The sequence below is a fragment of the Arvicola amphibius genome, chromosome 2 (assembly GCF_903992535.2).
Source record: "Arvicola amphibius chromosome 2, mArvAmp1.2, whole genome shotgun sequence".
NCBI classification, from domain to species: domain Eukaryota; kingdom Metazoa; phylum Chordata; class Mammalia; order Rodentia; family Cricetidae; genus Arvicola; species Arvicola amphibius.
Genome location: NC_052048.2, coordinates 89,784,910 through 89,797,924, shown reverse-complemented (window position 1 = coordinate 89,797,924; position 13,015 = coordinate 89,784,910). Strand labels below are relative to the sequence as shown.

At 39.8% G+C, this 13,015-nt stretch overlaps 1 protein-coding gene across 6 annotated transcripts in view; it reads left to right on the top strand.

Moving 5' to 3' along the window:
* The window catches only part of Tdrd15 (tudor domain containing 15), a 64,165-nt gene extending 51,576 nt beyond the window's left edge, over positions 1 to 12,589 (top strand). For 5 of the 6 annotated variants that reach the window (XM_038320410.1, XM_038320409.1, XM_038320406.1 and 2 more), the window contains 2 exons: positions 2,854 to 10,297; positions 11,270 to 12,589. In XM_038320410.1, the coding sequence (XP_038176338.1) occupies positions 4,099 to 10,297; positions 11,270 to 11,373 (6,303 nt within the window). In that variant the 5' untranslated portion in view covers positions 2,854 to 4,098 and the 3' untranslated portion in view covers positions 11,374 to 12,589. Of the gene's footprint in view, positions 1 to 2,853; positions 10,298 to 11,269 lie in introns of those variants that run through there. The other variant, XM_038320411.1, reaches the window with a different exon arrangement.
* The last annotated feature ends 426 nt before the right edge of the window (positions 12,590 to 13,015 follow it).

Here is a 13,015-nt window from a genome sequence, read left to right as displayed (position 1 = left end):
GCAACAAGAGAGATATTAGGGGGTGATGTAGTAGTGTTTCTATCTATCTGTTGTTTCATTGGTTAATTAATAAAGAAACTGCTTGGCCTGATAGGTCAGAACATAGGTGGGTGGAGTAGACAGAACAGAATGCTGGGAAGAAGGAAAGTGAGGCAGATGCCTCAAGAAGTCGCCATGACTCTCCTCTCCGAGACAGATGCAGGCTAGAATCTTCCCGGTAAGCCACTCCTTGTGATGCTACACAGATTACTAAATATGGATTAATCAAGATGCGAGAGTTAGCCAGTAAGAGGCTAGAGCTAATGAGCCAAGCAGTGTTTAAAAGAATACAATTTGTGTGTTGTTATTTCGGGTTTTAAGCTAGCTGTGCGGGAGCCAGGCAAGACGAAAAGCAGGCCTGCTTGCCTCATCACTACAAGGGGGAGACTAAAAAGAGAGGACATGGAATCCTGATGTGACAGTAGCAGAGGGGACTATCTGAGGGAAAGAAAGAAACCAGAGGGGCTGGGGAGGGTCAGGAAGCATGGGCGTGGGAGAAGAAGATGGGGATAAACTAGAACAAGGCACAATGTCATAATTTTTATATGCTAAGTCACAGCACTAAAATAATGGAGCAGAGAGAAGACTGTAGCTCAGTGGGAGAGCACTTGCCTCACACACATTCAATTCCCACTGGTGCCAAAAAAAATCAAATCAAATATTATAAAAGAAAACCACAAGTTGTATACACACAGAAAGGAATAACATCCAGGTTAAAATAGGAACAAAGAAAAAATGTAAAAAATGGAATAAAGTTCCAATACTTGTTACAATGGCATGGTTGAACTCTGGAACATTATGCTAAATGAGAGAAGCCACAACAGGTCCAATATTGCAAGATTCCACAGAAATGTAATATTCAGGGGAAAGAACCTGATTTTATAGAAAGTTGGGAGTTTCCAGGGATGTGGTACATAATAGGGAGATACTGCTCAATGGGTATGTGGTTTTCTTTGGGGTGACAGGAAGTACAGGAATTAGGTAGAGGCAGTGGCTGCAGAACACCAGGGATGTACTGAGTGCCCCTGGTTGCAGTCTTGAAAATGGCTGATTTTATGTTATGTAAATTTCGCCTCAATCGAGGTAAGAAAGATAAAACTAAAGCAAAGCCATGTGCTTTTTTGTTTAGTGAAGCTATAGTCCTAATTATTAGAAATATGGCTCACTTATATTCATTTGGCCCTACTGGAAGATTTAACTTGATGCTAATTCATAGAAGGCAAACTCAAAGGAGTGACATCATCTATAATGTATTCTATAGAGTCAAGGAAATTCAGTATAGGAAGAATCCTCCATATTAATTAAAAACAATTTTTGCTTAGAGTACAAATTATATTTCATTGTGATATTTTATACATATTTAACAGTATACTTATTTTATCCTCCTTTACAGTTCTCTGCAATAGATTTAGTTCATTCTTGATGGCTTCCTTCTCTCCCAATTATTCCTTGCTTCTGCTTTGATCACACACACACACACACACACACACGCACACACACACACATACACAATGAGCATCAATTTTAAGTGTATATTACATTTTTCTCAAACCCTAGAGGACCTATGATACTACAAAATTTTAATATAAAAATTACTTCAAGATTTCAAGCTTTGAATTTGAACTTAATTAAAACTATGCATGCAATTGAGTTTTCAAAACCAGAATATCCAAATGTATACTAAGTTTTAAAGTAGAGAAGGACAAGCCTATGTTATGAACTTGTGGAGTATCTAAGTTAGATTCCCTCATATGCTTTATTTGCATCTTCCTGTGTTGCTTGACACATAACTGTGGAAGCAAATGGGCAATCAGAGATGTATAGACTGAATATTTTCAATATTGTGGAATGGGATGCAAAAATAAGACACATTATATAAACTTGTATTCATTAGAATGGTTGTATTCTCATTTGATAATTTTATAATTAAATTGTATAAACTCGAGATTATTAGAATATCAGTGAATATATTTTATAGATTTTTCTGTCTTTAATGACTTCTTGCTGAAAAAATGGTGTTTGAAAAACCCTAATTTAATTAAACCTCTCATTTCATAGGCTTAGAGTTTGATTAGAGGTAGAAACAAGTGTGTCAGATTTCACACCACTACTTGAGGTCCAAGTGAAACCCAATGTCTGAATTGTGTTAACACAGCATACTTCTAACTCCATAGTGAGTGATCTCCCTCAAGACCACTACACAGAGCAAGGAGAGGATCTTGAAATGACGGAGCTGGTCCTTGTAAAAAAAAATTACTGATTTGCTTTTGCGTTATGGCTTATTTTTTCCTGAATATTCTCTGAATTTTAGGGGGTCAGTAGATGCAGGAAGATTTGGCTTTTGTCCACAACACAGGAATTTTCTTCATGATCCCATTGAGTAAGTTTTTGGGGAGGCAGGTGTAGGAGGCTGATTGATTGACATCCACAGAATAGATTTTGTTTTTACACAATTGATGTCTTCCACAGTGTGGGTCTTTGTTGAGCACCATTATGTGAGAATTCACGTGCAAACCACTTCTTCACACCCTTTTTAATACATCTCCCTAGCTGTTTCCTATAGATTCCTATTGCTCTCTGGAAACCATTAACTACTGCCCATGAATCTGTATGTATTTTCAACTTAAACAACTTTTTCTTCTGATAAGTATGCCTGTCCACTGTGAAGATTTCCATTGATTTCTTCAGGAAACTCCCCACTGGGTTGGAGTATAATTCCTTAGCAATCTGTTTTGGCATGTTATTGACTTTAGGTGCGAGCTATGGGTAAGCCAGCCTTAGATTTTTTCTTTTTTCTTTTTTTTTCCCCCACAGGCGTGAAGTGAGTTTGTGAGAGCCCTTGGATTAACTGAAGGAATAGTGGTCTGGAGGGATTGGCCTCTGGTGTTTTATGGACCTGCTCATACAGCTTCCTTGTTTCTTTGGGCTTTGATTGGCTAATGCATCACAAGATACATACATTTGACAAAGGAGCACTGCTGGTCCCTTTGTGGATAAGAAGCAAAGATGGTGTGCCGGTGAAAGGATGGGCCCACCAGCCAAGAGCCAGGCCATGATAATAACATTATCATAGTATTCAGCAATGTACCACTTTGGGGGTACGCTTCAAAATCAGTCTAGAGCACTGAGAGTATTTTAAAGTTTCTTTATATTTACTTTATTATTTTTAGAATTTTCTAGATATGGAGACCAAAATTGAAGCAAAGTTATCTCTCATGGCTTAAACTTTTCTTTCTTTTTGTGGCTGGTCCTGTGAGGGTTAAGTCTGCTCAGGCTTCACTGTCTTTTCAGGATTATCCTAATTTAGTGGCATTTAGGCCTCAGCACTTTGCTCCCTAGTCAATGAATAGCCATGGTTCTGCATAATGATGTTGGTAGGGTCTAAGCATAGCAAGTTAGCACAAGAGAAAGATTGCACACTTTGTCTCCTCTTTGACTTATATCTGCCCTTGTTTTCTTCTCTTGTCCCCTTGAATTGTTGGTTATTAGAAGCCCCAAAGGAAGGTTGTTTTTTCCCAGGAGGAAAATGAAGTCACTAGTGAACCTGATTTATCTTTTCCATTATACCACATCTGTTATCTAGTATAAGTTTGCTAAGTTTTCTGGGAAGTAAGGATTACCTCTGTGTATTCCAATAATTATCTACACTCTTTTGTCTTGTTATCTTTGAGAGATTTTCTGATGTGCAAAGGTGAGTATTTATCTCAGCACATTTTATGTCAACAATATTTTGCCTAGTACATACATTTTTTGCCAAGATGTTTGATTATGATTTAAAAAAGTGAGGACTGGTGAGATGGCTCAGTGAAAAAGGGCACGTGCTGGCATGCCTGATGGTGTGACTTTGATGTCCAGAGCCTACATGGTAGAAGGAGAGACTAACTCCCACAGGTTGTCCTCTGAGATCCATTCACACACTGTGTCATGTATGTCTCACCTCCCCCAAATGAATGGAAAAACATGTGCTTTGTATTATCTACCAAATTTATATAAGACCAATTTTATATAGTATTGATAGCCACCTATCTGCTAATTTGTCCTTATTTGTTTTTTTAGAAAATGAATTCTACATCTTTATTACCAACATTTTTAGATGTGGATCTGACAGTTTTACATATCGAGTGTCTTCCCAAGGATATTCTTGTGAAATTTCAAGGCAAAAGCAATAGTGAGTGTCAGTTTGACTATCACATATTGCAGAGGGAAATACAGTATATCCCCAAAGTGAAGAATGATGTGAGAGTCGATGAGTTCTGTCTGGTGGAGGAAAAGGTGACTGGAGAATGGCAGAGAGGCAGAGTGGTGGGGAAGACGAACGAACTCTACACAGTGCTACTCATTGATCGGGGAGAAGAGCTGAGAGTTGATGGGACTCGGGTAGCCTCTGCTTGCGACAAGTTATTTGAGCTCCCTCCCAGAGTCGTATTTGGCATTTTTGCCAACATACTCCCAGTTGGAGAGAAATGGTCTCCCAAGGCTTTGAATTATTTCAAGTCACTAGTAGGACTACAGCTGAAAGTCAATATGCAAACAGTTTTGCCTCTTCAAATGATTCTTCTTGAGGCGCCCAAAGTTATATCTGAAGTTCTTGAATTGCGATTAGGAAGATTCATTGATAGGGATACATTTTGTCTTATTGTGGAGATACTAAAGGAACTCCCCAAGCCAATGCCAGACCTCCAACACCAAAAAAGACCTGAGTCACCAGTAAGTAGTAACAGTGCTTCACTTAATGTTCAGTATCTCCTAGATAATTTCCAGCCATCTTTACCGGTGGGAAGTTTTGACAGCGTCAAAGTGTCATCAGCACTGAGTCCTGGGAAATTTTATTGCCAGTTACTTAAGTGGATTCCAGAGCTAGAAGACTTGACAGAGTGTATGAATTTGCATTACAACGCAATAGAACAAGAAAACAACCCCACTTGCGATAATTTTGGACTCCTGTGTGTTGCTAAAGGGACAAATGGACAGTGGCAAAGAGGAATTCTTCAGCAGCTTTTGCCCAACAATCAAGTGAAAATTTGGTTCATGGATTACGGCAGCAGTGAGTCTATACCCTCCATGCGCGTGAAGAAACTGAAACAGGATTTTATTTTTGCACCGTTGTTTTCATTTCCATGTTCTCTGACATATTTACATTGTCCAGACCCAGAAGTAAGAAAAGGACAACTGACTACATTTAGGCAAGCCCTGCTAGGGCAAATAGTATATGCCCGCATTGACTGGTTCAGTGAGGATGAACGTTTGTATTATGTGACTTTACAGTCTCAAGAATCTGCAATTAATACTGAGTGTCTGCTGAGGACTCTGGGCACACAAATATTTTGCCCTGAATTTGAGTCAAACATTTCCAATGCCTTGAGTGAGGCAGACACTTCTGATACAGGCAGCTTTGCAATGGATGGTTTCATTGGGAATGTTGAACAGTCAGTGGGTGGGCTAAATGAAAAAGAGGACTTCAAAGCAGGTTTTCCTATTAAAATGGTAAGAATGGAGATAGAATCCAACCACATAGCATTTGTAGTGAGTGTACTGAACCCATCAAATTTCTGGGTACGCATTAGTAAGCATCAGAAGAAATTTGAAGACTTAATGAAAGCTTTAAATAAATTTTATGATGTATCTGAAAATGATGAACTAACCCTGAGAAACCCTGAGCCTGGACTGTTCTGTTGTGCCAGATATAGCAAGGACAGATGTTTCTACCGCGCCATCATCATTGGGATGAATGATTATTGGATTAATGTTTACCTCTTGGATTATGGAAGTACTGACTCCATACCATTTTTTGATGCAAAAATTTTGCTTCCAGAATTTTGTAGTTTGCCTCCCTTAGCCATGCACTGTTCACTTGCACAGGTATCTCCTGTCACAGAAATATGGCTACAGGCAGCAACAGATTATTTCAAAAAAATTGTTCTGAACAAAGAAATTTTGCTTCAAGTTCGAGCAAAAAAAGGTGACAAGTATATGGTGACTATTCAGAATATTGAAGCCCCTGAAAATACGGATGTTGTCTCCCTGATGCTCCAAGCTGGATATGCAGAATCTGCAGGGGTAGCATCAGAAGATTTCCCCAGATCTGTCAGAGACTGTTCAGTGTTAAAGTTAAAATCTAAAGATACACTTCATGATAAAAATGTTGTGGCCTCTGCCCCTCTCAAAAGACCTAAGCCTGAAAAATGTCATTCTGATAAGCTGAAAGAAAATCTCTCATCTTTACACAGGTTCCTGGATATAAACAGTTCTTTCAACTTGTGTTCTGAACCGATCTCGTCACAGCCTTATAAGGCATATGTGTTCAAGCCAGGAAAAATTCTCAAAGTCAACTGTTCTTATTGTCATGGTCCAGGTGACTTTTCATGCCAGCTTCTGTGTAAGTTAGGAGATTTGAAATTACTGATGGAACAAATTCAAGATTATTACAGCATTCATCCAGAACCATATCAGACTGGGAAGATAGCCTGTGTGGCTAAGCATTCCAGAGATGGGAAGTGGTACAGGGCTGCCATTTTGACGCAAGCATCAGAGCAAGAAGTTGAACTAATATTTGTTGACTATGGAAATCAAGAGAGAGTTTTCATTAAAGATCTTTGTGCCATCAACCCACATTTTCTTGCTTTAGAAGCCCAAGCTTTCAGATGCTGCCTCAACTATTTAGTTGATCCCACTACTTGTAATCTATTAGACTGGACAGCAGAAGCATCCAGAGACTTTGGAAATTTCATTGCTTCATGTGGAGGGCTATTTACTTGTATCGTGTATGCCTTAGTTCTTATACACCCTAGATGCTTATGTAACTTAGTGGATTTACAATCGTCACTTACAAGTGCAAATGAATACTTCCTTCGTTGTAGCTCCACCCACTGCAGTGTCTTATCAAGGCCACTCCCACTTTCAGTCAGTCTTTACAGTTACTATTACTCTTCCTTTGATATAAAGATTGGAAGTGAAGAAGATGTGTATATATCTCATGTGTATAGTCCCAAAAAGTTCTATTGCCAGCTTTGTAGAAACAGTAAAGATTTAGAGATGTTGGAGACAAGAATCACAGAGATGATTAGCCTTAAAATGTGTTCCACATATGACTGGAACAGAATGTGTATCTCTAAATACATAGAGGATGGACTTTCATACAGAGCCCTGGTGAAGACAACAGAGTCGTCATCTGGCCCTTGTGTTTATTTTGTGGACTATGGGAATGAGCAATTTGTGGAAGAAAATATGCTGTGTGCCATTTCTGATCAATTTCCAGAGCTGCTATTTACACCTATGCAAGCAATTCAGTGTTTTCTGTCAGATCTTAGAGATATAGATATTCCACGAGAAATCAATAGATGGTTTGAAGACAGTTTCTTAGGGAAGCCCTTAAAAGCAGTAATACTGTCCAGGGAATCAGATGGGCAACTTGGTATAGACTTATATGATGGGTATCAACATATAAATCAAACAATAAAATTGCTACTTAATGTTTATGGAGAAAACCACTCCAAGCAAGCATGGAGTGTGGAAAAGAATCAGAGGTTAAATCAGGCATTCACTGTTCCTTTGAAAGAAAGCACAGAAAGCAACTGTTGCCACAATGCAATAAATAAAACTAGCCTAGCAAAACATTCTGCAAACAAAACAGATCAATGGATGCATCCCCAACGTGTATATGCCAGGAGTTTGAAACCATCAATTTGTTATGAAGTTGAACCCATACCAAAAAGCAAAGTGAAGAGGCCCTGTAAGTACAGACTTAAAAATAAAAATGGAAAATTCACTCTTGGGTCTGCATACATTCCTGAAGAAAGTGGCATGGGCCCCAAATCACAAAAGACAGTATCAAAATTATTTACCAAAGACTTAAATCAAGTAGCTTCCCAAAGGCCGTACATCCTACTTAGACCCCCGGTCACAAAGATTCTTCAACCCCACATTGACTTGAATACCCAGGTTAAAGAGTCTGCACCCACTAGCTGCCATCCGGCCAATTTTCACATTCCACTTGCTGGGAATGAAAATGAAGTCATAGGATTCACCAGTGTTCTAAATCAAAGAACAAATGGCCAGAAAAAGCAGACCTCCCTGAGCCCTCTGGTGAGAGGTCATATAGAATACTCTAGTGACCATACCGTGTCCAGAGACATCACAAAGGGAGTATTGTTGCCAGGATCCTTTGAAGTGGAAGTTCTCGATCATGGTAATACTGCCATAGTAAATGGATCTAAAGTTTATTCAATTAGCAGGGAACTCTTAATTATCCCCAGGCTGGGAACGTATTCTTTTCTTCGTAGGATAAGATGGAATGAGCCCACTGAAATGTGTAAAGGCAAGATTGCAGATTATTTCTCCTTAGGAGTAATTAACAGAATAATTGCTTGTGAATTTTTGAAGACACACGATGAGAAGTGGGAAGTCAATATAACTTGTGGCGATAAATGTGTCATTAAGAAGTTGCTGAGGTGGTCACTCTGTTCTGAGCTACAGGAACTGGCATGGCAGACACCCCAGGCCATCTCTTACAAAGTTAGTATCCTTGAGAACAGCCACTCGAAGGCAGGAAGAGTAAATCTGTATGATGGTTCTGTGATCTGCACACCACTCTCCCAACAACTGGTAGAAATTCCTTCTGAACTGGTAAGATATGGACAGCTTGAAAAAGCCAAAATGATTTATGCATCAAGGACTGGGGGATTTCATGTGAAGTTACTGAAAAATCAGAAAACATCAGAATTAGCACGATTAATTCCTAAAGAAGATAATTCCTTTTTTTTATCAATGGATAATATTAAAAGGGGGTTAGAGTTCTTGTCAATATCTAAGAGAGATTTAAAGTGGTACCAACCCAAAACAGAAGGGCAGTGGGTACATGAGAAAGTATTTGGTTTTTTAATAAATCATGGACAGCATGAAGTAGTGCCTGTAAATAATACCAAGGTACTTAGTAGAGAGATCAGAAGTATTCCAAGACAAGACGTGTCTCATGAATGGATTTGGTTTACACATTCTAAGAAAATGATCCTTGAGTTCATTGTGTGTTTATTTGCCCATTTGGAAATGAGCATTACTGCTCCGAAATCCTTAGATGATGCCTGGGGAGTGGAAATGTTGGTAGATGGCATGTTGCTTTGTGGGCATTTAAATGTAAGTACGTCTCTGGTGGAAGAAAACAAACTGCCATTTTCAGGTACTGTTTTCAGTCTGGAGTCCCAGGCTCTTCTGTCACCTTGGGTAATCCGGCCATTTCTTTCGGCACCGCTCCAAAATGGCAGGCGGTATCACGGTATAGCCACTGCTGTCAATGACCCCTCAGACTTCTGTGTGCAGCTAGAGTTTTTCTTTAACACAATGCAATACCTCTTTATTTTGCTTTCCGACTTACCAGAGCCCTTGCAAGCCTTGCCTCTAGAGCACATGAGTCCTGGTTCTAGTTGCCTGATCAAAAGTGAGTTAGAGGGTCAGTGGAGCAGAACAGAAATTTCTCAAGTGTTGGATCAGTCTTTACATCTTGTTTTGATTGACTATGGACTTTCTGTTCATATACCTTACACAGAAGCAACAAATCTTAAATCTGTACCCGAGAAAATTATGAGTTTGCCAAGGCTGAGCTCTCCATGTAGCCTGCATGATGTCTTACCTGCTACACGGAAGTTGTGGAATAATGAAGCCAGGCAGTTGTTTCAAGATTTCCTATGCAAATCAGGCTTAGGTTTTCAGTTTAGGGCATATGGTCCTGCAGCAGTATTGGAAGTGGATGTCATTCACAAGAACGACAGTGGAGCAGATGTCTTGGTGGCGTCCGGTCTTGCCATGCATCCTAAAGATTTAGCTGGTCCCAATGGAATGACTGCTACTGGGTCTAAACTACAGAGCCATTCCATATGTCCACTGCTGGACAAACACTGGAACAAAAAAGAAAATATTAATTATAGCACCAGAAAACAAAAGATGCAGAAAAAGAAAGCTTTGAAGAGGAGAAATGTTTCCAGGCATCTCTTAAAGAAAAGTCACGTTAGTGAAAAATTACATTCTGGAAATTTGAAACGGAAAAGAAAAATCATCATTGGGAAACTGAACTTCCCAAGTGTGGTTCTGTTTGAGATTCGCATAGCAGCTTTGTCTGGGGGACCACCTGACTGTATGGAGAACAACATGGGCTGCTTTGGAAGTGGTTTTGAAAACCTACCAGCTGCTGGAGTCCGGGAAAAGAGTTTTACAGTGGACTCAGACGCAGCCAGTGCTAATGAAGAGATCACAGTAGAACACTTGAAAAGTAAGTGGCAGTTTTCAAGGGAGTTTCTGGTTTTGATTCTTTGTCTTTAATGGACTTTTTGTCCAGAATGGAGATAACTATATTATAGGGAAAAATCTTATTAGATAATCTGCATAGAGATAGACATGTGTTGTGGCTACACTCTCAGAACTTAACAGGCAGAGGCAAGAGGGTCACCTAAGGCTAGTCCCAGCTACATTGTGAGTTCCAAGCCAGCTAGAGTGGCATAGAAAAACCCTGCATAAACAAACAAACAAATAGACATGATAATTTGGGCTATAAAATGTTGCTTTGCCATCTTTATCATTTCTGAATGATGAATTTATTAGCTTTCCATAAAAAGTAGCTATTTTGACCACCACAGGCCTGTACACATGCATGACATTTTAAACATGCCATGAAGAGTTTCATAAAACTCCTGAGGTTATTGGAGCTCAGACTGACAAATCTTCCTATGGTTAAGTGAGCTCTTAGCCCCATTTTGAAGAATCCATTTTCTGCCATGCGCATCATTTTGTAACAGAAAAATTATATATCTAGGTGTATTTAAGTGTATTTCTAGCATACTTCTAAATCAGTTAAAATTTATTGAACAAACTTGCTAAAGTATAATTTATCTTAAGCTATTTAGATATAAGACATACTCTAAAGTATTATTATGATTTCACTATTTTATGCACTGTTGTCTCTTTTCTTGTTTGCATTATATTAATTTTCTCTATGGATTATTTACTGTGGGTTTTATAGGTGATGATGTCTCTTCTTGATGAATGTTTGTTCAGACTTTAAAACAATGCTTTTCCCATGTCCCCAGTTAACTCGCTTCGTCCCAGATCATGCTCCTCCAGTGAGTGGAGGTCTCTGTTTGTGCTGATTTTATTCGAATTCACGTCCAGAACTGTCACAGGTGATGAGTGCTGTAAAACTGACTTCTTTTTCCTTCCACTTCTAAATCTTGTGTTCTTGAAACAGGTGCATGCAGTTCTGGTAGCGGTGGGTGGTTTGCTACGTTCCAGGCACTGTGTTCAGAGCTGCGTGTTTTCTCTCACTGGATCCTCACAGGCACACTGTGGTAGAAGCTGGTATTCAAGTTCACACGGGTGCCTAGCTGTACCCATGTGTCTGAATGGCAAGTCACTGTATCCATTTCAGATGATTTTTAAAGCAAGGCTGGGGTCTATTAGAAAGGGTTTAAACATAGATATAAGCATGAATGTTAAGAGAGAAATAGAGTGCTGGGATGGTGTTGCTTAAAGGAAATTCCAGTTGGAGCAGGGTGGTAGCACATGCCTGTCGTCCCAGCACTTCGGATGCAGAGGCAAGGAGATAGTTGTAAATTTGAGGCCATCTTGATCTACATCGTGAGTTCCTGACCAGCCAAGGATATGTAATGAGACCATAGCTCAAAAAACAAAACAAAACAAAACAAAACAAAACCCAGAACACAAACATAGCAGAATACATACATGCAGGTGCGGTGGGCATGGGCTTCTCAAGTTCTCAAGACATAATAGCATTTAACTATCATGCATATGATTCTAGCAGCTGCTGAAGATACATGGCTTTGTTGGCTAGTTTAATGTCATCTTAACATAAGCTAAAGCCTTAAGAGAAGAGGAAATCTCAATTGAGAAAATGACTTCTTAAGCTCCAGCTATAGGCAAGGCAAGGCTGTAGGGCATTCTCTTAATTGGTGAATGAATTGGGAGGGCTCAGCCCATTGTAGGTGGTTCCACTCCTGGCCTGGTGGTCCTGGGTTCTTTAAAAAAGCAGCCTGAGCAAGCGACGATGAGCAAGCCAGTAAGCAGCATCCTTCCACGGCCTCTGCATCAACTTCTTACTCCAGGTTCCCACCCTGCTTGAGTTCCTGTCCTGACTTCCTGCTGTGACGGGCAATGCTGTGGGAGTGGAAGTCATGGTGTTTCACTACAGCAATAGTGACCTTAGCTAGGACAAAAACTGGTACCAGGACAGTGGGGTATTGCTGTGACAGATCTGACTGTGCATGTTATTTAGGGAAGGATTGTGGAGGGATTTTGGAACTTTAGGCAAGAAAAAGCATCGAGCATTCAAAGCTTGGTGAGCTATGGGAACTTGGAAGAGGAGATTGCTGAGAGAAACGTGGATGATGGAGGCCCGGCTTGTGAAGTTTCAGAGGGAGCTTGAAAGACTATTCTGGGCCATTTGCTATTTTGAATTAAGAGTCTGGTTCTGTCCGGCAATCTTGTCTACTTCCAGTATCCAGGAGGATAACTATATGTTTTTCTTTGGGTTCACCTTCTTATATAGCTTCTCTAGGATTTTTTACGAATTATAGGCTCGACGTCCTTTATTTATGGCTAGAAACCAATTATGAGTGAGTACATCCCATGTTCATCTTTTTGGGCCTGGGTTACCTCACTCAGGATGGTGTTTTCTATTTCCATCCATTTGCATGCAAAATTCAAGATGTTATTGTTTTTTACCGCCGAGTAGTACTCTAATATGTATATATTCCACACTTTCTTCATCCATTCTTCCACTGAAGGGCATCTAGGTTGTTTCAAGGTTCTGGCTATTACAAATAATGCTGCTATAAACATAGTTGAACAAATACTTTTGTAATATGATTGGGCATCTCTTGGCTAAATTCCCAAGAGTGGGATTGCTAGGTCCTGGGGTAGGTTGATCCCAAATCTCCTGAGAAACCTCCACACTGCTTTCCAAAGTGGTTGCACA